The 24,145-nt window shown below is 39.9% G+C and overlaps 2 protein-coding genes across 2 annotated transcripts in view; one reads left to right on the top strand and one right to left on the bottom strand.

Annotated features, from left to right (window-relative positions):
- mettl24 (methyltransferase like 24) overlaps positions 1-2,381 on the top strand; it is a 35,047-nt gene extending 32,666 nt beyond the window's left edge. The window contains exon 5 of the mRNA XM_074614693.1: positions 1,005-2,381. Coding sequence (XP_074470794.1) covers positions 1,005-1,322 — 318 coding nt within the window. The 3' untranslated portion in view covers positions 1,323-2,381. The remainder of the gene's footprint in view (positions 1-1,004) is intronic.
- Positions 2,179-23,966, bottom strand: cdc40 (cell division cycle 40 homolog (S. cerevisiae)). Its single transcript, XM_074614692.1, has 15 exons — positions 23,725-23,966; positions 22,130-22,216; positions 21,160-21,289; positions 20,969-21,055; positions 20,686-20,825; positions 20,168-20,264; positions 19,251-19,390; positions 17,845-17,919; positions 17,522-17,567; positions 14,302-14,403; positions 12,713-12,828; positions 10,974-11,107; positions 6,581-6,657; positions 3,846-3,990; positions 2,179-3,034 (listed from the first exon to the last, which is right to left on the bottom strand). The coding sequence occupies exons 1-15, from the start codon at positions 23,914-23,916 to the stop codon at positions 2,857-2,859; spliced, it is 1,746 nt and encodes a 581-aa protein (XP_074470793.1). The 5' UTR covers positions 23,917-23,966; the 3' UTR covers positions 2,179-2,856.
- Between the last annotated feature and the right edge of the window lie 179 nt (positions 23,967-24,145).

The following is a 24,145-nucleotide window of genomic DNA, read 5'->3' as shown; positions in this document are numbered from 1 at the left end:
TGTATGAGCTGCTCTAAATAACATCCAATTCTGACAAATGCACACAAACACAGCATGACACATACAGAAACACAACTCTCCTTCGAGACAAAGCGAATACATCACCTCTTGATGAAGCCATATTGTTTTCCATTTAGGAGGTTTGTGAACGTATCTCTGCTTGTGGGAGTTTTGGGGCCCACGGGAAGGATAGAGGACAACATTTGGACTCGTTCTCCACAGATAGCTGTTTTTTGAGAGTTTCTCAGACTTATTCGGTTCCACTAATGAGGGCTGGGAATTCTGTAGCGTCACCAAAGGCATCAAACTGTAAAGGGATTTCATGGTCACTTTAATATCTGTGCTGTCAGATGATGTTCTCAGTTTAGTTATAGATATGAGAACGCTTCCCACAATTAAAGAAAACAGAGCACTATGAATTTCCTTTAGCCGGTATCTTATTATCTTTAATATAATAATCCTTGACACTACAATACCCCGGGCCTCTTTCTGATAAATCTTGTAATCTAAATCACTCCTCAGGTCTTATCCCTACTAATTTAGCAGCTACATGATGTACTAGCTGAGAAACTGCTAACCGAGACATTACTGAGCCTGGAAGGAATAAAAGCAGACTTTTAAAGACATAAAGGTCAGACAGTGGACATCTTTAGCAATCCAGAAGAGGAATCCCAAGATCCTCAGGATGTGCATTAAACCTTGGGCATGCATGACTCTCCTCACATGAATATGACCTAAGGGTGCTATTAACATTCATTTTCTGAAGCATTTCCTCTCTGCTCCGACACAGCAAGCCTTGTCAGGCCGCTCGCTTGCTCAATCCATCATCAGCAACGCTAAAGCAAGAACAAAAGCCAAGCTTTGCTTACTCCTTTTCATCTTTTAATAGCTTTTGCGTTCAATAACTCCACGCAGTTTAGTGTCATTCCAGTGTTGTAATAGAACTCATTTATTACCTGAAGAAGAAGAAAAACATCCAATCTGTTTTTTTTTCTTTGTTCCAGGTGGATGTACTGAAGGCGGATATAGAGAGCGCAGAGTGGAAGATTTTGGAGAACTTGATCCTGGAGGGAGTTCTGGACTCAGTGGGGCAGCTGTTGTTGGAGCTTCACCTGCACTGGGCGGGCTTCGAGGTGGGCGGCGATGACCCATCCGTGGTACGGTACTGGTTCAGCTTGCTCAAGGAGCTCGAGTACGCCAACTTCCGCCTCTTCCACGTCCACAGCGACCCGGCCAAACCTCACCTCTTCCTGCATAAAAATGTCCTCAACGCCAGCAGTGCTTACACCCTGAGCTGGGTGAACACGGAGTGGAAGCCTTGAGGGGAAGCCAGACTGAATGAAACCAAACTGTTATCTTGGCTGGAACAGCTTCTGAATGGAAATGTACAAGTTTGTGTAACATGGAGTTTTAAGTCAGAGCACAGATTCTTGCTAGAGCAAGGCTGTTCCCCTTATCAGGCCTGACCTTTTTGCAAAGCTGAAATCCCTGCTCCTACTTATCCTCCTGCTCTTCCTCTCCTGGCCTGTGCTGACCTCGGCCGTGTATAGGGGCAGAGTAATTGCCTCCAGAGGCTCTCTGTGTTCTACCTCATAGTGGCGGTGTTGTTGGCTGCAGGTCAGCCTCTTGAGTCACAGTCACCCCCGTCATCACGGTCCTATCTGAGCTCGGCACACAGCCAGCCGTCCCGCCTCATATACGGCAACCTTTCTGGATTACAACAGTCTGCTCAATAGAACGTGAATTAAAGGAAATGGATACATGATGTTAAAGGGGGGCAAGTAGATGAAAGATCCTGCCTCATTGACAGTAAGTGAATATTTGTGGAAGGCCATTAGAGCTGCTTAAACAGAAAGAGTACTGCTGAGGATAAAGGTAAAGAGATGGGATCAGCTACGGAGGCAGAAGAAGACGTCTAGACGAAGACGCTCCCCTGCAGTTGAACCCTGATCTGATTTTATCTACAACACATAACGCGGCAATAATAATGTGAAGAACGTCGCAGTGATGTCTCTCGATTTGTTCAGTGTTTGTTGGATACTTGAATGAGGATGTGTGGGCGAGTGTGTGGGAATAAGACAAAAAGAAAAGATGAACTCCAATTATTTTTTTTTCTCCACATTGCAGTTTCCTGGGTTATAATAAAAAGCAACAATTGAGATCCACACAAAAGAAGCATTTTGTCGAACTGTCAGTTCTTTTCTGGTGTTCCAATTGTCACTCCTCACACATTATCTCTGCTGCACCAGAACTTCACCAACAAAACTTTATCTGAAAACACAGCACTGGCCTGACAACCTAATAATCCACATTGATAAATGATCCCATTAATGTAATTTGCCAAATATTCTTGATGCAGTTCAATAAAGAAAGATTTCTCCTCTTGATTTTGTGTTGAATTGTGGATGAAGAAACATTTTCTCAATGGAACCAATACTTCATTTTCTTAAGAGGTCAAATTTACAGAATGTTTATTTCCACAAAGGGATGGTCACACAATTACAAATGAAGAATTTTTACCAAGGATTAAAGCGGCATACTACATAGAACATTGCAAATTAAAATAACAAAAAACAATATTAAAAAAATGCCAAAGTTCCCCTCTAATATGCTGTTTGCAGTAGAAACTATTTTTAAAAGGATGCTCTTTGTACAGATAACACATGAGTACATGTTTTGAACTCTCATGATGGGATACAAAAATACGCTGCAACAATAAGACTGGATACCAGTCCTGTGGCCTTCACAAAATCCATGGGACAACCAGTCCCCTTCCGTCTCTCTATTGCGAACCAGTTGAGTCCACCATTTCCCCGTTATCCCCTCCCCCAAACAGACACACACACCAGGACAGATCTAGTCCCAGAGTTTGATTTGTCCATCCCAGCCACATGTGATAACCTTGGAGGTTTCGTGCGGGTGCCACAGTGCGCTTATGCACACCTTGTCGTGAGCCTTGATCCTGTGGTAAAGCTTGGTGGTCTTCCAATCCCAAATGTTCAGCTTTCCATCCGCATCTCCTGACACCACGTAGCTGGAAGAACGGAAACAGGGAGAGAGGATGGAAAGATTAGCACTTTGCTAAAAATGACTCCACTTCACCTGCCAAAAGGTGGGAGTTTTTGGTATTTAGTCTAGCCAGGAGTTGCAGTGTTGCTATGGATACTGAAAGGAGGTTAGGGCACCTACTCACAGACGTGGGTGAGAAGAGGGGTGAAACCAGTTTCAATGGGAGTTTTGGCTAAAATTAGGGTGCTGGACTGTCCTCAGACGTTAGATAATCTGAATTTCCACAGCTCTTCATCAACTGGAGGCTTTTTAGAGGACAGTGGGCGAGCAGAGGAATTCTGTATCTGAATATACTGTGCATCTATATATCTCGCTGTGACATTAAGACAGTTCTAACCCTCTTCTCAAAGAAACAGTTGCATCACTGCTAACTCAGTTTTCATTTCTTTAGCATATTTTCCTTAAAAGAGGACCTATTGTGCTTTTATGCTTTTGACCTTTCCTTTAGTGTGTTAGTTTTTTTTGTGCATGTAAAAGGTCTGCAAAGTTACAAAGCCCAAAGTCCATGACAAAGGGAGTTACTCTCCCCCACAGAAACACTGCTCCTGAACTGCCTGAAACGGCAGCACAGCCAGTATGAGAAAAGTAAAGTGTTTTTTTAATACTAACGTATGTAAACGTGTTCTAGTAGAAACCCAAAATACAAGTATTGACCTGAAAATGAGCATAATAGGTCCTTTTTAACCACCCATTATAAACTATTAATCAGCTGTGAGGATCTCAGCTACCTAATACTCCCCTTCATCAGAAAATTGCGTGACAAAGTAAAGGCTTACCTCATGTCTGGGGAGAAGTCCACTTGGCAGGCATAGCCGGCCACCATGTGGCCTTTGAACACTTTCTTCTTGTTCAGTCTGAAGCGGTTTTGGGCTCCAAAGATCAGAATCTGGTTGTCCATAGACTGGCACGCTAGCCATTTACCTAGGGTTAGAAACAAGCAAACAGCATGAAGCTAAGCACTAATCTCAAGTGGTGCTGCACAGTACGACATGCTTACAAAATCACTGAAAAGAAAAAAGATTATATTCAAGTATTATGGTATTGAAATCATCAGAGGTACAGTATAAAGGTTCAAGGCCCACATAAAGTAGGACAGCGGTTTGCAGTAATAATTTCAACATTGCAAACATATCTAAGCTTTGAAAAGTTGTCACAACAAGTTTAAAAGTGCCTATTAGAATGCTAGTTTGTCTCATTAGCATGACTTTATACAGCCAAATGTTTAACAAGCAGCCACTGTGGAATCATGATGCGGCCTGCCACTGCTGTTAGTATGCACTAAACCTGGCAGTGGAACAACTCTGATCAAGTAGAGTCAAATATTGATGGTAATTGATGGAAATGTGCTTCATAGACAGAAATCAAACAAAAAACTAAAATATGGAGATTTTGAGTTTTAGTGGTTGACACTCTGAGAAAGGGTATGAACTCATCATTCTGCCATCATTAAAATGAAAAACATTGAGGCATTTAGGAGAAAATAAAAAGAAGCTTTTCATTGGTGACTGTTCATCTGAGATCTACTTTACAGAACGTTCCATCTCCTGACAACGCCACAGCCTCAAAGTCACTACACAGCGATAAGAGGCAGTGCTTCAGTGTCAAAGCGTTACACGACTCGCTGCACTTCTTGAAAGGAAACATGATGGAAATTATTAATGTGGTATGAGAGAGATCTAGCGTTGGTGTGTCCTCTTCTTTACATCCTCCCTCACAAAACATAAATGGAAAAAGACGCTATTGTCCACAAATGTCAAACGCGATACATGCAGAAGAATGGAAACAACTTGGCCAATTTCAGCAGCTCTGTCTCTTTCGTTACGACGGCAAGAGGAGAAAATAAGAGAGGCTGTTTGTGGATGCTGTGCCAAGGGGGGTGGGGGGGCTGGGTGCCATTTAGGCGCGAGAGAAAACTGAATGGTCTCCCACTGAGAACACATTCATTATTCACACGCTCAAGAGAAACAAACCATGTTGGCACAAATAAGAACGCTGCCCCAAAGCGAGGGAGAGACGAGGGAGAGTGTAAAGAAGAGGATGAAAGGGAGGAATCAAAGTAGGTAGAGAGGGAAGGAACAGACGACGACAGAAGAGCCGAGTTTGATGGTAGCTGAAGCTGATGGGAGTGCAACAGGGAATTCCTGATTCAAACGGAAGCGTTACATTTGAAGAGGAATTCATTCTGGTATTATTTTAGATTAAACGACTGTGTCAGTTAAGTGGCGTCTTCACATCTTCCACTCACATCTGCAGAAACTCATCATCAGTTCAGCTGTCCAGTAGCAGGTTTATTCTACTCTTGAAATGCTGTCATCTCCCACTGTGTCACATGTCTGCATGTTACATAAATAGGGATGTCCCGATTACACATCTTTGCCCAAATCCTGAGCTGAGGACTTTAATATTAAGTATCAGCTAATATCGGTGCCTATAGAAAGCCTAAATTACATCAATTAGTAGGGCAATTAGTTCAACATTTAGGAAAATGTTCTTATTCTCTTTCTTGCTGAGAGTTAGAGAAGATTAACAGCACTCTCACATCTAGGAAAGAGCTAGCTTCGCTCTGTCCAGAAGGTACCAGCACATCAGAAGCTCACTAATTAACACATTATCTTGTTTGTTAAATCCGTACAAAAACTGTATTGTAAAAAGTCTTTTTCTTGGCCGGGCGCAGTGCAGTGACTTCTTGGAAACCTCATGGTGACGACAAGACACCAGAAGTTGTTTTTAACCTTTTGATAGAGCCACGCTAGCTGTTATCCTTGCTTCCTGTCATTATGTTAAGCTACGGTAATTGTCTCCAGGTGGTACTGTCATATTTACCGTACAGATATTGAGAGTGGCATCAATCTCATGTAGCTCTGTGAAGTATTCATATATAGTGTATAACACTGCTTTCCTTTGACGTTTTCCTATAATATTTTATACAATGTACGTTTTTGTATATTATCTGTGGATGGAGGAAAGCATCTTTTCATCTCGAGTTCGAACATTAACATCCACAGAGAACTATCACTAAAATAAAGGCAAACCAGCACCTCTTTTTTTTTTTTTTACCCGATGCAGCTCCTCTCATCCCTCGGTGGCATGTCGTTAATTGAAAGTGCTGGCTGCTGTGCGCTCTACAGTTCACTCCCTCACAATACTGCGCATTAAGGAGACCATTATAGTGTTTTAACAGAGCTCAATGGGCCATTTGTGACAGCCGGTGTACCCAGAGCAAACAGAGGGCTGGAGATGGATCAGGCTTTATACAGCCAATATCTATCTAACCACCATCTATCACAAATGTCAGGACTGGGCCCGATCCTGATCCTATTGACTGGATCTGGACATCCAAACACATAAATCCACTTAGATGACACTGAGCCTGCCTTGTTTTTATTCTTTTGAGCAATGACCAACACTGGAATCAACTTCAATCTGCCAATATGGGTTTATGCTCCCCAGAGTCCTCTGTAGTCTGTACCGTGTGCCTTACTGAGTGTTTTTCCATGATTTGACTACTCACCGTTGGGAGAGAGTGTCACAGCTGGCATGGAGTGCATACTGGGCTCGGCGATGTACTTGAAGTCCACAGGGATGTCCCTGAAAAAAAAGGCACAAAGCACCGTGAGTACACTTGAAGACGGGTTAAAGGCGGGATGAGAGAGCAACCTGAGCAGCCCCTGAAGCGAAAACAACTCAAAGGAAAAACATTCACCGAGCTGTAGTTTGTTTATCATCGCAGCTGCTTATGCCGTCTCAGAAATGCTTGTTACTGAAGAGAAAACAGCGAACCAGGCAGGATCACCATTACGGCTCCTGTATGTGAATAACTCGTGAAATCTGAAAGGATCCTTTGATGCTGCACCGCCGTCTGTACCGCCATCCAATTATTTATTAATCCCTTCTTCGCTCTTTCTCCCCCCTTTTCTTTTATGCTCTGCGATGTCTCTCTGCTTTGCGAGAGATAGGAAACTTGGCTAGTTGATCTTAAGTGGTCTGCAGAAGATCATTCAAATCTACAGTGCTGTGTGTGTGTGTGTGTGTGTGTGTGTGTGTGTGTGTGTGTGTGTGTGTGTGTGTGTCTGCCAGCATGCCAATCACCTCTTTTTTTCTATTTGCACAAATGCCCTGTGACAACTAAGTGAATGAGTGCAACAAATGTGTCTTTCTGCCTTAAAACTGTGTGTGCTTGCGTCCAGTAAGTGCCCTGTTCTCATCTCGCTATCTGCTTAGACTAAAGCCATGTCTCTCAAGTCTGAGATGAGTAGCAGCTGGAGCAAAGTGATTGCACCGTGTTCAAACACACACGCACGACACCAAAGATGGGCTTCGAAGAACTAAAGACGAGTAAACGAGAACTGCAAACCCTTGAACACATAAAAAACACAATTCATGCGCGCACACACACACACAATCGGGCATTAAAAAGGGGGCCGGGGTTTGTCAGAGCCAATGTCTGCAGACAACGCCAAGCTAAACTCGGAAAAGAAAACAAAGCCATCAGATCTCTTCTTCTGAGCTCCAGAAATAACCAGTGTGAATGTTGTGTTGTCTGGAGAGCGGTGAGAGAGGGAGAAAGGAAAACACATCACAAACCATCTATGCACAGGGGATATTCATGAATAATAGATGATTGATCGTTGTTTGCTGTGTTTCACGTCGATCAAGAGAGGGGACAAAACAAACAGCATTTTTTGTATATTTTATATGTGAACTTCGGTTCGTCAGGCATGATATCGGCAGGTTAAGTTATGTAATCAGCCTGCAGGAAAAAAAAGTCAAAAGACCGAAATGAGAAAATCTCTGAGCTTCTCTTGAGAGGGGATTAAAACACACCACCTTTGTTTGTTATTTGGAACTATTGTGAAAAGAGGATTTCACAAAACACAATTACTATTGACAAAAGAGTAAATTAACTTTTTTTCTTTCAAATGACACATCTGCTTTAGCGCAAGTTATTACTAATGGGCATTATTTTACATAATGTTAAATTTGGATTGGCAGGAGCGGGCTTTTTGAAAAAGGTCAGGGCCATGATGATGAAAGTCAGTCTGGAATTGAGTACTTGGATGACAGAGCAGACACAGCAACAATAGAGTGCTCCAGGGATGATGTATTTTTATAGGCCAACCAGGAAGTTAGCATCGCCCTGGTTCCCTCGACAAAAAGCCAGTGGGATTTGTCCATTGGGTTTTGGATTATTGCAGAAAATAAGCTCTGTGGCAAACACATGTTTATAATAGTTAGACGTTTTGTTCAGCAAGATAATCTCCACAAATGAACACAACTTTTTATGATTTTTGAAGCGCGAATGCAATCAGAATGCAGAAGTAAAAAGCTAACCTTGGGCTATAAATGAGCTACACCACAGTCGCACGAGTGTTAGTATACACAACAAGGCTGTAAAGGCAGACGAGGCGGCATGATGACGTTTTGTAGTCTCATTTAGCCACTTGTTAGCAACCGCCTTTTTTAAGACACTTAAAGGACTCAAAATTCATGAGTGGGATATTTACTGACGTATTTTATATCATAGAACAAAACGTTAAAATCTCTTAAGCTAGTGTTAACCACAGATCTTATTTCAGGCATTTAATTAAAACCCATAAAAAGAAAAATTGACTTCTTGCAAAAAATGCAAACTCATTTCTGGGTTTTAGGACTCAATGTCCTTCGCTCTGTCTCTGCCATTTTTTCATCTTTCTTTATCGTTTTTTTCTCAACCCATAATCATCCCAAATGTCCCTCCAAGCCCAGTTTCATCGCTCTGAACAATGTCTTTATGACCAAGAGTTAATTCTCCTTGTTGGCACATTTCATATCGATTGTAATCCTCCTCCAACGCAGACATAAAACTCTCAGCTCCCTGATGATAAACTTCTCTTACGGATAAAGTTGTCTCCCCAGAAAACTTGTGTGAAAATGAGGATGTCATTTGAATCCCGAGTAGGCGGTTTGCACCGTGACGTGAATGTCTTGATTTGCTGCCTCACAATCTTTAAGCATCCGGCGTTCCCTCACCCTGGTTGCCCCTCTCTGCCAGTCTCCACTTCCGTTCTGGAGATATGAGACTGTTCTGGTAGATTCAGTCTAATGCTGCTATGTAAGCAGCTCTGACAAGGGGGGTTAGCTTAAGCTGAGAGCCAGGTGGTATCCGTGGGAGAGAAGGGGACAGTAAAGCCACTCTTTGGCCGAACCAACCACTTGCCCGTTCGCTCCCACGCTGCTCTGAAAAAGCTCATCTGAGAGGCCCGCCTGAACAAGCGTACAAAGTAGACTCTTGGGATGGGGTTCTTTTGCTTCATGTTGTTCTGCGGAAATTGTATTCTGTCCTTCAACTCCGGCTTAAAGAGTGTGTGAAAACCAAAACATTTTGTCACTATAATCCCCATCTTTCACACTCTGGAGGAAAAAGGCAAGCTGGGAAAAAAAGAAAAACTACACAAATGGCCGTCAATGAATAAAAAGCACTCCCTTCCAAAAATCTATTTATCAGCTGTTTTTTATTTATTTATATATTTATCATATTTGAGCAATAAATACCAAAGTTACCACAGGACCCCCAGCTAATCTGTTTACATCTCTGTATATGTACATATGTGTGCATATCTACGTACACGCCTCATTATGCATATACATTTACAACATTCTTGTTTACAGTCACCTTATTCATTCGCAATTATTGTCTACCGCAACTTTATATTACATTATTTCATATTTATTAGCCTATATTATATGTTATTCTATATTCTAACTTTCACTATTTTATGTCTTAGATTCTCGTTTTGTTTTTGCTTGTGTGATTTTCTTTTTATACATATTTAATTAGCACATTATTGTTCCTTTATCGTTGGAGGGAGCTTGAGACCCAAGATTTTCATTGACGACGACTGCTTCTGTAATTGTTGCGCATATGATAGAACATAACTTGAAACATAATCTGTAAACCGCTCTTGGTGGTCTCTCGATTGGCCACTGAGAAAAAACTGCAGTAGAACTTCAAGTGAACATGAATTTGTTAATAACATAAGTGCGCGATGTGTTTTTGTCATTTCAAAAAGGAGAAGAGGGGAGAGTTTAAAAAGGCAAATTAGTTTTACACTTTATCTGACCTGCCAGTCATCCCAGCACTTCTGCCTTCCAATGATTTAATTTGTGGAAACATTTCAAAATGCTTACTTATTATTAAAATATACAATTGGCAACAGGGGCCTTGGCTCACAGGGGCTACTGCTGGAGCATTGACAATGTACAATGTAGGCTCCAGGGAATAAAAAAAGAAACTCCCAGTGCAACAGATGCATGTAAAGCAGGCACATTGTGGCAGAGGCCATGACTCAGAGCAGATTAGCAGCACAGCTGTGGGAGCTTTGTCCAAGATAGGATCGTCTGGAGGTTTGCCGATGTCTACTCTTCTTATGAACGACTAATGGCAGGAGCAGTGAGCAGCGTAAGAGGACTTCTTCAGAAGGCAGCATGATACACTGATGATATATTGGTTGTTTTTCAAATGTTTTTTTCTGAAACTTCTTGTTACGCAGGTTAGACAAAACACTAAGGCACTTGATGTCACCATGATGCAGCTGTATCACAGTAAAATGTCCCCTGCGAACTATCTTGCTACCACATCTACAGCATTTTCACGTCAAATCAGACTAAACACCCTCTTCTCCACAACTTCTACTCCTCATCAGTTTTTACCTTAACTTATGACTGTACTTATCTTGGTTGACCAAAAATGAACATAATGAATCCCTGCTTTACATTCATACCATTGATGAATTTCAGCCAAATGCAACCAGTCTTCCAGTATTAAGTACTGTATCGGGTGTCATATGCTCAGAGGTACACTACAAAAACAATACAATCAAATTCAAACCACTGCATTAGTATTCCAGGGTGTAGTCTGTACTTACCACTCCCAAACTCGAAGACTTTTGTCGTCTGACGTGCTCACAAACCGGCGGTTCTCATCAACAAAGGTGATAGTGTTGACGGCTCCCAGGTGACGGTCGTACTCCTGAACCACCTCACCCGTCCTGATGTCCCACTGACAGAGAGACACAAGGCGCAGAGAGCAAAACAGACGGAGAGGAGGTAAACAACACATTTATCTAAGTCAAAACAAAATAAAGTGGATTATTAAAATGGAGCCACAAAAGCCCATCAAAGTAGTTTCTCTGCACATTCCCATACTCTTGTGGAGTGTTGATAACAAACAAACAACTTTTCTTACTGTTGTGAAAATAAAGTGGCTGTGGGAGACTCACTGAGGAGCAGTTTGAAATTGTGCTAATGCAGTGAAATGGCTTAACTGCAGTGGCGTAATGAAAGCGATTAGCTAACAACACGCCTCTGTCTTCATTTTCTTGTTTTTTGGAAAACATTATGCACATATTAAAATGTAAAGGAAAGACAACCACATAGAAACTTCCCCCAGGCAACAAACGAATAGGACGCATTTCTGTCCAAACACATTTTACATCCAATTGTATTTATGCTCTTTTTTTAAATCTTAGCCTTCGGCTGCTCACAGGAGCAGCCATCTGTTCTCAAAACCCCAAAGAGAACTGCATGATTTAATACTAACCCTGATTATTGTAGCAGATATTGTGATAGTTACTACTGTTCATCTGAACAATTAGAGGGCAAACTAAGTGCCGTGTCTTGACATCATTTTAATTAAAAAGATGCTGCTGAACGTAAAATGAAATAAAACTTTTCTATTAAGGTTGGGTGCCATCACGGTAGAAATGTGTCCACCAGTAGAGATTTGGCAATACCGTTTCCACTGTGGTACGTTCCATGATTACCAGACATTTGCACACTGTAGTTTATTTTGTTTCGTCAGCTTTCTGAAATGAAAGATGAGCAAATCCTGCAGGACAAATCAAGTCGTTTTGTCTTTTGGTATACTCTTAAATACAAATTTGTGTGATTTTTATATTGCACTGACTGAAGTAAGGTTGGTATTTATTTGCACCTGTTAACCTTAAAACCTGTAACATTGAAATTATTGTTTTCGGGAACCTTAAAGTCTTGTATTTTTAACGCAGTGTTGTCGTTTTTGTTTGTAGGGAAGGTACGGTATTTTAAACCATTTCTCAATTGAATTTACAGAACACTTTCTGTATTGTGATATATACCGTTACCGTGATATAAAATTACAAATACCGTGATAGAAGATTTTGTCTATTATCGCCCACCCTCATATTCTATATTAGTTACTCCCAAACTCCATGATTATGAGTTGTGGAAAATCAGATAATCTATTTAGATAAAAATCCCAGCTATCGTCTGTTCATCAGGGTTACTTGTTCTAAAAACGGTTTACCTGATTGTGTGATATCGTAGTTATAGATTTCCTACTTTTATCACAGATTGTTCTGTTTGCCTCTCTTCCACCCAAATGCTACCTATGATTAATGACTTGCTCTAGTCCTGTCAGCCACTGAACCTCTAGCCACGTGCGCACAAATACACACACACACCAGTGCCGGAAGAAGAGACGGGAGTGTATTTCATGCTCCTGTGAGCACACGGGGTATACGCAGAAATTCATGTGTGCATCTGCTTGGTCAACTGGGAAATACACTTGATATGATGGTGGGAGCGGGATTGAAATGCTAGCGGTGCAGCACATGCCCAACTTTACCTGAACAATCTTCTTATCCGACATGCCGGCCACAAAAAGGGTCTGTTTGTCCTCGTCTGGGTTGAACTTGACGCAGTACGGTACCTTCCTGTTGGTGAAGCGGGAGATACATTGGCCTGTGGAGGGGGGCAAAAATGAAAGTCAGAGCTCCAGAATAATCCACAGCGGCTTTTCAGAGAGGTACGCTCAAGTTGTTTAAAATTTAGGGACACAGGCGGCAACTGTCAAGGCTGCATGCTCCGTCCCTGCAGGCAGCGACAGCTCAGCCATAACAGAAATTTCAGTGTTTCTTTGTATTCATTCAGCGGAGGTGAATCACCACAGGAATGATGCTACCACCTCTGCTAGAGCTGAAAGAACAGGAAATTGGAAATGACTGCAACACCAAGAGGCCCTTTAGATAAGAATAGAGGCTTTTCACCAGCATCATCTCTGTATTACATCCAGTCTTTAACTGCAACTGGAACAAATCTAGAATGAAATACTAAAATTACCCCCTACGCATCACTGCTATGTGCAGCTGCAGGAAGGAAACAACTGCTGAAATTCATATTAAAACAAACCTACAACAACTGGTGGGAACAATTTGTAAATGTGTAGCAAGTTAACTCTTAACGGAAGTATTTGGATGATGTGGCTTAACAGGGCATCCAATAACAAGTGGGGGATTTAACTCTTTTCTGCCCTCTGCTGGATCGGCACTCTTGAGTTGAGAGGGGTGGAAATTGAGATGGATGAGCAGTGGGGGAAGATAACGGGGAACCATGCGGCACCAGTGAGCTCAGGGGCCCTACATTTTGTGAACAGTCCTGACATAAAGGAGATCAGTGAGACATTATTTTATAGATATGAAAGATAACATACTAATTCAATAATGTGTTCACATGTGCAGCCTCTCTTAAAGCTGCAGTAGGTAGAAATAGAGCAAATATGATTAAAAAAAAGTTACTTTTATAAAACGGTCACTATATCCTGACAGCAGTGCATGAGACAGGTAATCTGAAAAAGATCATGTGCCTCTGTGTCCTCCAGTGCTCCTAATGGCATCTGCAAGATTTCACAGACCGGAGGAAAACAACCAATCAGAGCCGAGCTGGAGCCTGCCGTCTCTGAGCACCTGTCAGTCACTCGCAAACTCCGATCAAACGGTCAAACTAGGCAGCGCTGATCAAATATAAATCAATATTCTGTTACTGTAATGCCTATTTCTCACCTCAAATGTTTTCATAACAACTTGGCTGAAATGTATTTTTGACCTTTCAGAAACACACTTGCAAGGTCTAGAGAGAAATGTCTGATTCTAACAATTACAACAGGAATATGAGGTCTCCGCCGTTGTTCACAATTATCTGGTGGAAAGCGAGATCAAGGTTGTATTAGACTGCGCTGCAGTGAGTTATTATGTCCTCCAATATACACAGTCGGCTGAGTGTCGCTGAGACACACCGAGACATACTGTACAAGTGAGATATTCATTTGGAGTACATTTCCCTTGATTCAGTGATTTTGAAGAGTCAACGACTAGAAGCTGTGTGAATAATAGAAGTAATAATAAAAGAGTGTGCTGACATCAGAGCGGTGGAGCCTACCTGTCTCAGAGTCCCAGAGTTTGAGGTAGCGGTCATAGGCGGCGCTGAGGAACTGGGTCCCGCTGTTGTTGTAGCAAATGTCTCGCACTGCTTTGCTGTGGCCTGAAACAAGCGGAGGAAATCGACACATATATTACAAACAAATAAATAAACATATGCTACACAAATTCACTCTCTTGTTACCATGTTACCCAGCTGCCTTCCTTTGAAACCCAATTCATTTGAGGAATGTGAAATCTGGTTATGGGAAAATAAGGGATGTTGAGGAAGAAAGATGACGTGGGCTGTGGGAGACGAGGGAAACGGAATCTTTAAATGAGCTTGGAGAGGAAAGAGGATGAGAAAAAAAAAAAAAAATTACATGCCCCATCTGTCTTTTCAACTGTTCTCCACCTTCTCCTATTTTCTTCCTAATCCCAATCAATGCAGCGCCTTTGGCTTTTTCTCATGCAGTGCAGGTGATGCGAGGTCCCCGTGAGCTCAGCGCACGCAGACGCCTCCCTTGTTAAAACTGGCTTTTATCAGGGCTACATTGTTTCCACGGCGATAACAGAGCCCACTGAGGCTAAGCGCCTGCCTGCTCGCTTGCTCTGCTGGCAGACCAAAGACAGAAAGCCTCGTTGGCGTGTGTTGGCATGTGTGTGTGTGTGTGTGACTACAGGAAAACACACATACACAACTACTGAGAGCAGGGCACACATGTCATCAAATAAACCGTTTGTCCCAGACTGCATTCAAACATGAAAATGCACACATAATGATATGCATGCTCATTCATGCACATCCCCCAAGATAATGCTTAACTGTTCTTTCTTACTTGATCATTCTGACTAGCTACATTCGCTGACAAACAACAGTGTCCTATTACAGTGTACGGTTTAATTACAGAAAATACCCATATTGTAATCAATTTAGAAGGAGAGAGATATATAATAAAAATAAATTAAAAAAAACATCCTAACCCTCACCCTCAACCTATTTAACATACAAGGGAATAGGGCTGTCCCGAATACCATTTCTGGGGCTTCGAAGCTTCGGGGCAGTGCCGCTGCTGCACTACTCTACACACACGCACCTCTACACATAACAAACAGCGATATCTGTTTGAAAATAACTTATAATAACTAATGTTTAATATGAATAATTAATAATGTTGTGGGATTATTCCTTATTTCATGGGCAATTTTGTATTTATACATTATTTTTACATACTTATATATATATATATATAAATGTAAGCATTTGAATACTGATTTGGAGGTCGATCACCATGGCAACGGTCGAAGCTTTGAAGCATTTTGGGTCAGCCCTACTAGGGACCCAAGAATAAACTACTATAAGAAACAACCATCATAGCAAAATGTTAAATTATTTCTTCTCAAAACACTATTAGTTATGCAATTAATGTCATCTGAAGAGAAAAGAAAAACAGATTATTGTTATTTTAGGAAGGTTACAGTTAATTTGCATATTGTGTAAAACGAAAATAGAGCGCATGAGGAAATCTGTGTCTGCGGCATCTGTGTCTGTCTCCTTCAAAATGTCATTAAGGAACAAATTGATTTATAAAGTCATGAAAAATTGGAATGATAGAATAAAGCTGTGAGATATGACAAAAAGTATACCTCTGGGGTACTTTTTGTCCCCCTCATCCTACTGACTATCAGTAGGTAAAGGTGTACTTTCTAAAGACCTGAAAGTCATCCAAATTCATAAGAAAGCAAAGTAAGAAAAGAAAATAAGATTTTACACCTCAGAGAAAAATAAAAAATAAAGAAAACAAAAAAGAATAATTTATTATACTGAAATAGAAAAAACAAATATACCAGACAGTAGACGATGGAAGAGAGCACAGCAGCAACAACAAAGTGAAAGCCTAATATGCTCTCCACGACATAGCCGTATACTTCTAACACTCCTCTAATGAAAAAAATAATTAACATCATCTGCATCTCTACTGCTTCTCGAGGTCATAAACTCCTCAGCCGGTCACTCCCTGTCATTTCATTCACCCCTAAACTGTGTTCACTCTTCCTGTACGCCAGCTCCTCTCCGTGTCTTGTGCCCTCCCTCGCCCCTCGCCCCTCGTCCCCCTCGTCCCCCTCGGCCCCCGGGCTGCTGAATTATGCATATTCTGTGAAGGAGCTGACAAGCAGAACCACGGCTGCAAACAATCTCTATTCAGACAGCGTGCTTTCTCTGGGAAGAGTGCAAGAGTGACCTGCACACATTAGCCAAAAAACCCCAGACCCCATCTACTAAAAAAAAAAAAAAATCTGAATACTTTCTGTCAGCGGTCAGCAGACGTGTCATTAGTGTTCCAGTAATGCTGAGCACACAGTCTGTCACTGCTGTGCATTTCCCAAACGGCTGCATGTATTTCAGACCGTGAACATATTTCATGTCAGCATGTATGCTGATGATCCATTGTTGTTTATAAAATGTTATACTTGGCTTTTGTAATACTCTGTTACCATTTCATACAATTATGTGTACAATGTGTAAGATATGGCCAAAATGAACTAACATTATCAACAGAATGTGAAGAGGTTGCAGTGTTGACATTATGTCCAAGATTTCTATGTATTGTGTTGCAGAGATATCTACTGATATGAGCATGCTAACCAGCTAGCCCCAGCCTGTCCTTACTCCTGTCTTGTAATAACATGGCAAGTGACCTTTATCACCATCTCATCGACCTGCTCCCGGCAAGAAACCACGTTCAGCGGCATGGCTTACATCGCTGGAGACAGCTCTTGGTGAATAAAGAGATGAGGTTTGATGCTGAACTCATTTCTTTTAGGCTGGAAAGTAACATCTAACGTTAATGAAACAAACCATACCAAAAAACATTCCAAATGGTGTTGATATCTGGTTTTGATGTGGCTGTTTTCTTTTTGTTGTTGTTTGTTCTTCTAGCTTCAATGGTCTTGCATAAAACCGAGCTGAGCAAGCTATAATGTGAACTGTAGGCCAACGCAACACGTGAAAATGATAAGATAGCAGTAAACCGTCTCTCAGAGTTTCCGCAGTTTTGTTGGATTTTGTGTATTCTTTCCCTGCAATTAGTTTTTAATAACTCTTGACTGTAAATTTAGATTGTATGGAGGAGGAGGGCTGCCCCCTGTTTGTTTGGCGCATGTGGCCAGGTATTACACATTGCACCTTAAATTATTAACATTTCTCAAACTTTACCATATCAAAATTTAACATCACTTACCAATAAATGTCCGTATACACCTCCTCTCGCCGTACACTTCCCACAGCTGTGGAGAGAAGGAGATTAAACTACAAGTGAACACTGATTTGAGATACCCCAACACTACATTAAATTAAGCCAGCGGAACAAATGCATCAGGTTGATTTGAGGTTAGCTTTGAATCTTCTCAAAAGCAGCGTTGTACAATAAAACATTCAAACTCATAGCTGACAATGTTACCAGCCAATCATATCATGATTAAACTGTATCTTTGAAAAACAGAACAAGTGGGTATATATTATATTCTTTTATAAGCTTCTGTGATGTTTTTTATGATTATTTACCTTGATCTTACAGTCCATGGAGGAGGAGAGCAGTAGATGACCAGAACTAGGGAATAGTCGGATAGCACTGACACCCTGGAAAACATGGAGACACGAGAACTTGATATGTATAAAACCCTGTTTCACCTAATCATGGTGCTAATCATTACTACAGGTCCAAGCACCATTGCAGTGCAGCGTTTTTCTACATAAATATTGCACAATATTTTTGGGTAGCCTTGCGAAACACAAAGTTAAACTAGAAGAGAGCGAGAGAGGAAGTGAGGCACAATCCCTAAGCTCTTACTACAGGAACAAACAGTATGATTTACAGTGTGAAGAGGAGGAAAGAAGTGTGTCAGCAAACATTTCATTAATATGTTAACATGTGTAAAGATATTCCATATTATTCTAGTTTACATTTGGCTGTACTGTATGTTGTAATGCCAGAGTACTGCAAATTATGACATCTAAGATTTCCATGTGTGTCGGCTTGGACCATAAATCATAGCCCCATAGCTATGATATATATTATTGCTAAAATAGTTATTATAATGTATGTATTGGATTAGTGAGACACTTTCAAAGTCGTTATTACTTTCACTCTAGTATTAAATTGGCTATAGAGTAAAGGAGTCAAAGGAATTGCCAACGGTTAAGGAAAAGGCTGCACTACATCTCAATTTTTCCTTAGTTCCTAAGGGGAGACATCAGCTGAATCCTAATAACCAGAGCAGATGAAGTGTGTGTGCAGACTACGCTGGCTCCGTAATAGTCATAGAAATTATGATGAATTTCAAGTTACCAAACTTTCTCCCAAAAATGTCCTAAAACTTTGGTGACACCGTACGGGCCATCCTCCATCTATTATCTCGACATCAGCACTTCCACACGCTTATCTTTTCAAACCTCTTTGTATTTCAAATTAGACTCTCAAGGCTGTAACTTCCTGCACAAAGCGCATAGGAGCCAATTTAAAACTTGAGTGATTTCTCTCTCCCTGAAGCACACTGGCAGATCTGAAACTTGAATCAGATCTTTCTTGGAATAACCCAGTGTTTGCCTTTATATCTGAATTATAATGACGGTGTTTTGAATGAGACAGAATAATCTGGGATGAGTCAGGGACAAGCGGCTCGTATACGGCTGTGTTATCGTTTTATTCGAAAGAACCCAGAAGGCTTTTACCGACTGCCTCGCAAATTCTTACAAGGACTGCATAATGGAGTTTTCTCTATATATAAACAGACACTTACGTGACAATGCACTCATTTTGCATTTCAGAATAATTTTAAAACAACACTATAATACTCACCATCAGCAAAGCCTGCACAGAGAATACTTATAGCTGCGGGATTAACTGGTACATAAAGAGGCAATTTGTGTACAAACAGAAACACAAATGATCCATGTTCCTTCCCACTGACCTTGGTGTGTCCAGACCAGACGTGAATCTGTTTCTTAGGCAGGTAACACTTGTCTGGAGCGTCTGCAGAACGTAGGTTGATACCCACGTCCTGTGGGACGTGGAGGTAGGACCTGCCCTGGTAATCATACATGTCTTTAACTGGGGGGAAAACAAAAAGAGAGAGCATATCATGTAAAACAATCCTGAAGCATTTGGATACATGTTTTTAAAGGACATCTGAATGTCAACTACCCGTAGTCAACAAGACGTCCTTAAAATACTAAGTTGAACATTTCATTATCTATAATCCCATGACAACTGGGCAAACGTCATCTGCCGAGGAAGATTGTGTGATGCGATCAAACTAGACTAAACTTTCAATCTCAATTTTAAACCAAATGGTCCTTCAAGAATTAAAGTTAAGTCTAAAAAGAAATACTGTGTATACTCCACTCTCAATACAATTACTATTAGGGCTGCAGCTAGCGATTATTTTAGTAAATTTGTATTCTACCGATTATTCCAACTAATCGAGTAATCGGATAAAAAATACTTTTGCTTTATTAAGGAGCAATAGTAAAGAAACATAAGAGAAAATAAGACAGAACAACTAATTGGTTTCCTTTTTAGAAAAATCTACATTTTCATTGCTTAAATTGCATAGAATAATATCAGATGTCAAAACTAAACCCATTTAGTGCATTTAAGTGCCATACTACATTCTGGGTTTTAAATTAAAAAAAATCTGAAATGCAAACAAATAAATTACAAAATTATTTCAAATTGCTTTAAAAATAATTTGCACCGATGATATTTAGTAATCAAATTACTCAAATTTGAAATGTTTCAGCCCAACGAACTGTCATTTAAAACTTAAAACAAATCAGTAAATAATTTCACTCAGTGAGATGTCTAAATTAGAGAGGTCTACAGTACCATGGAGAATGGTTTTCTCTTCTGCAGGAGCATCTTCCTCGTTCCTTCCCTTCTTCTGCCTCTTGGCTGTGATCTCATCCAGCTCTTTCTGCTCGTCCTGTTAAATAAAATTAATCACAACCCAATAATTACCAAACAGATTTGTTCAGCGATACAGTGCTGAGGACAGACTGAGCAAATGGAATTCAAGTTTTCTCTCAATTGCATGCCCTGGGGTAAAGGGGATTACTCATATTAGGTGAGGCCACTGGTAACGCATGCTAATAAGGCAGAAATACAAAGGCACTTTTTTAGTGATTTAAATAATAATAAAAAAAGTAACCATATGTCAACCATATTAGTGATTGCCAGTGTATCTGTCATATTGCCCAACAGTAATCATGAGTGTCTAAACCTGGATGGTGCTGTGTTTTCTTGCCTTACTACCGTAACAAGTAGTGAGTCAGTTAATTATGAAAAAGCAACCAATCTCAAACACTCAGCCACAATATATTTATACCATACATTGGAAGCATTACCTCTGATGGTTTGGCCACATCCTTCTCATCGACATATTTCGCCCACGGTCCAAGGAAGTTGTCAATCTCTCCTGCATCTCCACCTTTGATCTTTTTCCTTTTCTCTGTCTTCTTCTCTCCAGTCTCAAACACCGTAAGCCCTGGAGGAAGAGCCATTAGACATTATAATTCTGAATCTCCCTTAAACAATACTGCATGCAGCATAAGTACTACTAAATAAAGTCTGATCTACACAGTCAGATGCAGACGAAAACATTAGAAATAAGGTGCGATGAACGATTACCTTTGTTTTTCTCAGCCTCATCCACTGCTCCAATGTAGCTACAAGTGGTTACGTGGTGTGTGTCAACAGATGGATCTAACGCATAACCTATTAGCAGAGTGGAGACAATTGAAAAACGGTCATTCACATTCAGGGTCGATACATTGACCACATTATTAAAAACCCATCACACAGGATGTAGATGAGCTCACCATAGGTATGGAAGGTCCTCCTTTGCTGTTCAAACATAAAGTCGTTGAGGTGAGCAGGTTCTGCATAACCAGATAACATGTTCCTGGGGGCGGCCATCTGCTGGCTTTTAAAAGGGTTCATTGGCCCAAACTAAGAGGAAGAAGCACAAAATAATTAATACAAATTAAACTTTAATGAATCTTTGCAAGAAACTACTCGTTTTGCTTGACCCTTCTTTTCAATTTATATCATCATCAAGCATGACTTCAATAAGAACAGACTTTCTGATTTATGTAACAATAGTTAGATGGATAAATAAAGAGGTAGAGCACTAGATTCATTCTAACGGGAAATTGCAGCATTACGTCAGTCAAGCTACATAAACCATGAAACAGAAGAGATAGTGTTTTTTTCCTTAAATACAATGATAGTCATCATAACTAATAACCAACTAACAAGCGTGGCATCAATAAAAACAGATATTCAAATTCATGTGATAGTATTTGCATTAGAGCTGGTTGATATGGAAATCAATAGTAAAAATATGATGACATTTGGAGATGTTACATTATTAACACACAAGAAATGTTGAAATTGAGATGATAAATAGTAATGTGGGTATGATGGCCGAGCAGCTAGAGGCATTCGGTCCTTCATTTACAAAACAAGATTACAGATAAGCCTTCTAAACTAAGAAAAGACAACATATACACAACCATATACAATAAAATTAAATAAAATCCTATGTGTCTGCCTTATATGTGTCTCTGTCATGTCCGACTGTTTTTATCTGTTTATGTATAACTTTATATTTGTAAGGTGTCCTTGGATGTCCTGAAAGGCGCCACCAAATAAAATGTATTATTATTATTATTATTATTAAAATTAAAAATGTTTAAAAAAAACAACAATAATAATAACAATAAAAAAAAATTGGTCATATAAAGTATATATATTTGACCCAGCTCTAGATCTAATTCTAAAACTTACCTCTGGTGCAAACATGGTTTCAAATGTCGGGTTATAAGTGACTTCTTTCAATGCAGGGTCCAGGTGTATGCCAGTCTCAACAGACTCCTAAAGTGAAGAGATGTACAATCAGGGAACGAGACTCTCACTGTTTGACTAACAATACAATACCGAATTGCTTGTTTGGTCCCATGTAACATAGAAAAATCATAATACATAGGGCTATATCGATAATGTTAGTTTTTCCTGAATGATTAGCTGGTTATTCTTTGACACAACGTTATGTTAGACCAGGGGTCTGCAACCTGCAGCTCTGGAGCCACATGCTGCTCTTTAGCTCCTCTCCAGTGGCTCCCTGTGGATTTATAAAAATGGAAATGAATAACTGTTTTTTGTTTACATTTTCATTTTTATTTATCATTGTTGTAGGTCTATGGTACGACGGTAAGACGGAGTATTAGGGCCACATTGATAAAAAAAAAATATTTCAAGAATAAAGTCATAATATAAAGAGAAAAAAGTCAAAAGTTCATGAGAAAAAAAGTTGTAATATTACGAGAATAAAGTCACAAGTTTATGAGAAAAAAAGTTGTAATATGAGAATAAAGTCATGTTTAAGAGAAAAAAGTCGTTGTGTTATGAGAATAAAGTCATAATATTATAAAGTAGTAATTTTACGTGTTAATTTCTTTTTTTTCTAGTAAAGTTATGACTTTATTCTCATATTACGACTTTTTCCTCATAATATTATGACTTTATTCTCGTAATATTATGACTTTATTCTCGTTATACTACACCTTTTTTCTTGTAATATTATGACTTTATTCTCGTTATACTACACCTTTTTTCTTGTAATATTATGACTTTATTCTCGTTATACTACACCTTTTTTCTCGTAAAGTTATGATTTTTTTTCTCGTAATATTACGACCTTTTTCTCGTAAAGTTATGACTTTATTCTCGTAATATTACACATTTTTTTCTCGTAAAATTATGACTTTTTTTCTTGTAATATTATGACTTTAATTTCGTAATTTTACACCCTTTTTCTAGTAAAGTTATGATTTTTTTCTCGTAAAGTTGTGACTTTATTCTCATAATATTACGACTTTTTTTCTGGTAAAGTTATGACCTGTTTTTTCTCGTAATATAACTTTTTTTCGTAATATTATGACTTTATTCTGTAAATCTCAGATTTGTTTTCCCTCAATGTGGCCCTAATACTCTGTCATACATTTGATCTTTGGCCCTCACTGCATTAGACTTATATACTATATACCTAGACTATAAACTGTGTTACCTTCATCACAATGCTCAAATGTTTTGAGTCTCCAGACAGATTTTTTATTATTATTTTTGCCTAAAATAAACTCTTGATAGTAAAGATTTCTGACCCCTGAACTAGACTAACATACGACACTGTTTCCCGCTAATAACTCCTAGTTTACTTCAGTAACGTTAATTGTTAAGTCTACACACTAAACAATTATTCAATATTCCCCCGTTATCAACTGAAACCGTCTCAACATGTAAGCATTATGTGTGCTTAATACTAATATCTTAACTTTATAACTATGGCAACGTGAAGCTAACGCTGTTAGCATGGTTAGCTTTACCTTAACGGCGACCTCGGGAGCTGAGTTGAGAACAGCCACGGACATCGTGGGAGCAGACTTTAGTGGTTTAAGGTGAGCCGTGGCGTCCGGGTGCGCTGGGTCCATTTTCTCGGCACGGGTGTTGGATTTGGACTCATTATCTGAATCAGAGTCGCTACCGTACGAAACGAGGCAAGATGCGCTGGCAGACATTTTGGATGTTGTGAATTCACCGGAAGCAGAAGGGCGGGACTTCCGTTGTGACGTATACGTTGCTTACCCCAGGGTGACGGGCATAGATGACAAAAATATATTTTTTTATTTTCTCATAAATGTATATCTTTTAATTCTGTATTATTAATATTTATCATCATTGTTTCTCTGTACAATTATTTTAAGTACATGTCTGCAATGTCTGTACATTTCGATGTTTTTTCAATAA

This window comes from Sebastes fasciatus, chromosome 18 (assembly GCF_043250625.1).
Source record: "Sebastes fasciatus isolate fSebFas1 chromosome 18, fSebFas1.pri, whole genome shotgun sequence".
NCBI classification, from domain to species: Eukaryota; Metazoa; Chordata; class Actinopteri; order Perciformes; family Sebastidae; genus Sebastes; species Sebastes fasciatus.
This window is presented reverse-complemented; position numbering and strand designations above follow the sequence as displayed.

Excerpts from the sequence above, each read along its gene's own strand:
- cdc40 (XM_074614692.1), bottom strand. The coding sequence starts at position 23,916 with ATGTCTGCCAGCGCATCTTGCCTCGTTTCGTACGGTAGCGACTCTGAT. Across the intron at positions 21,056-21,159 it reads GAGGACCTTCCATACCTATG|GTTATGCGTTAGATCCATCT; the intron begins GTGAGCTCATCT and ends CTCTGCTAATAG. Across the intron at positions 14,404-17,521 it reads GTGTATACGGACATTTATTG|GCCACAGCAAAGCAGTGCGA; the intron begins GTAAGTGATGTT and ends CGCTTGTTTCAG.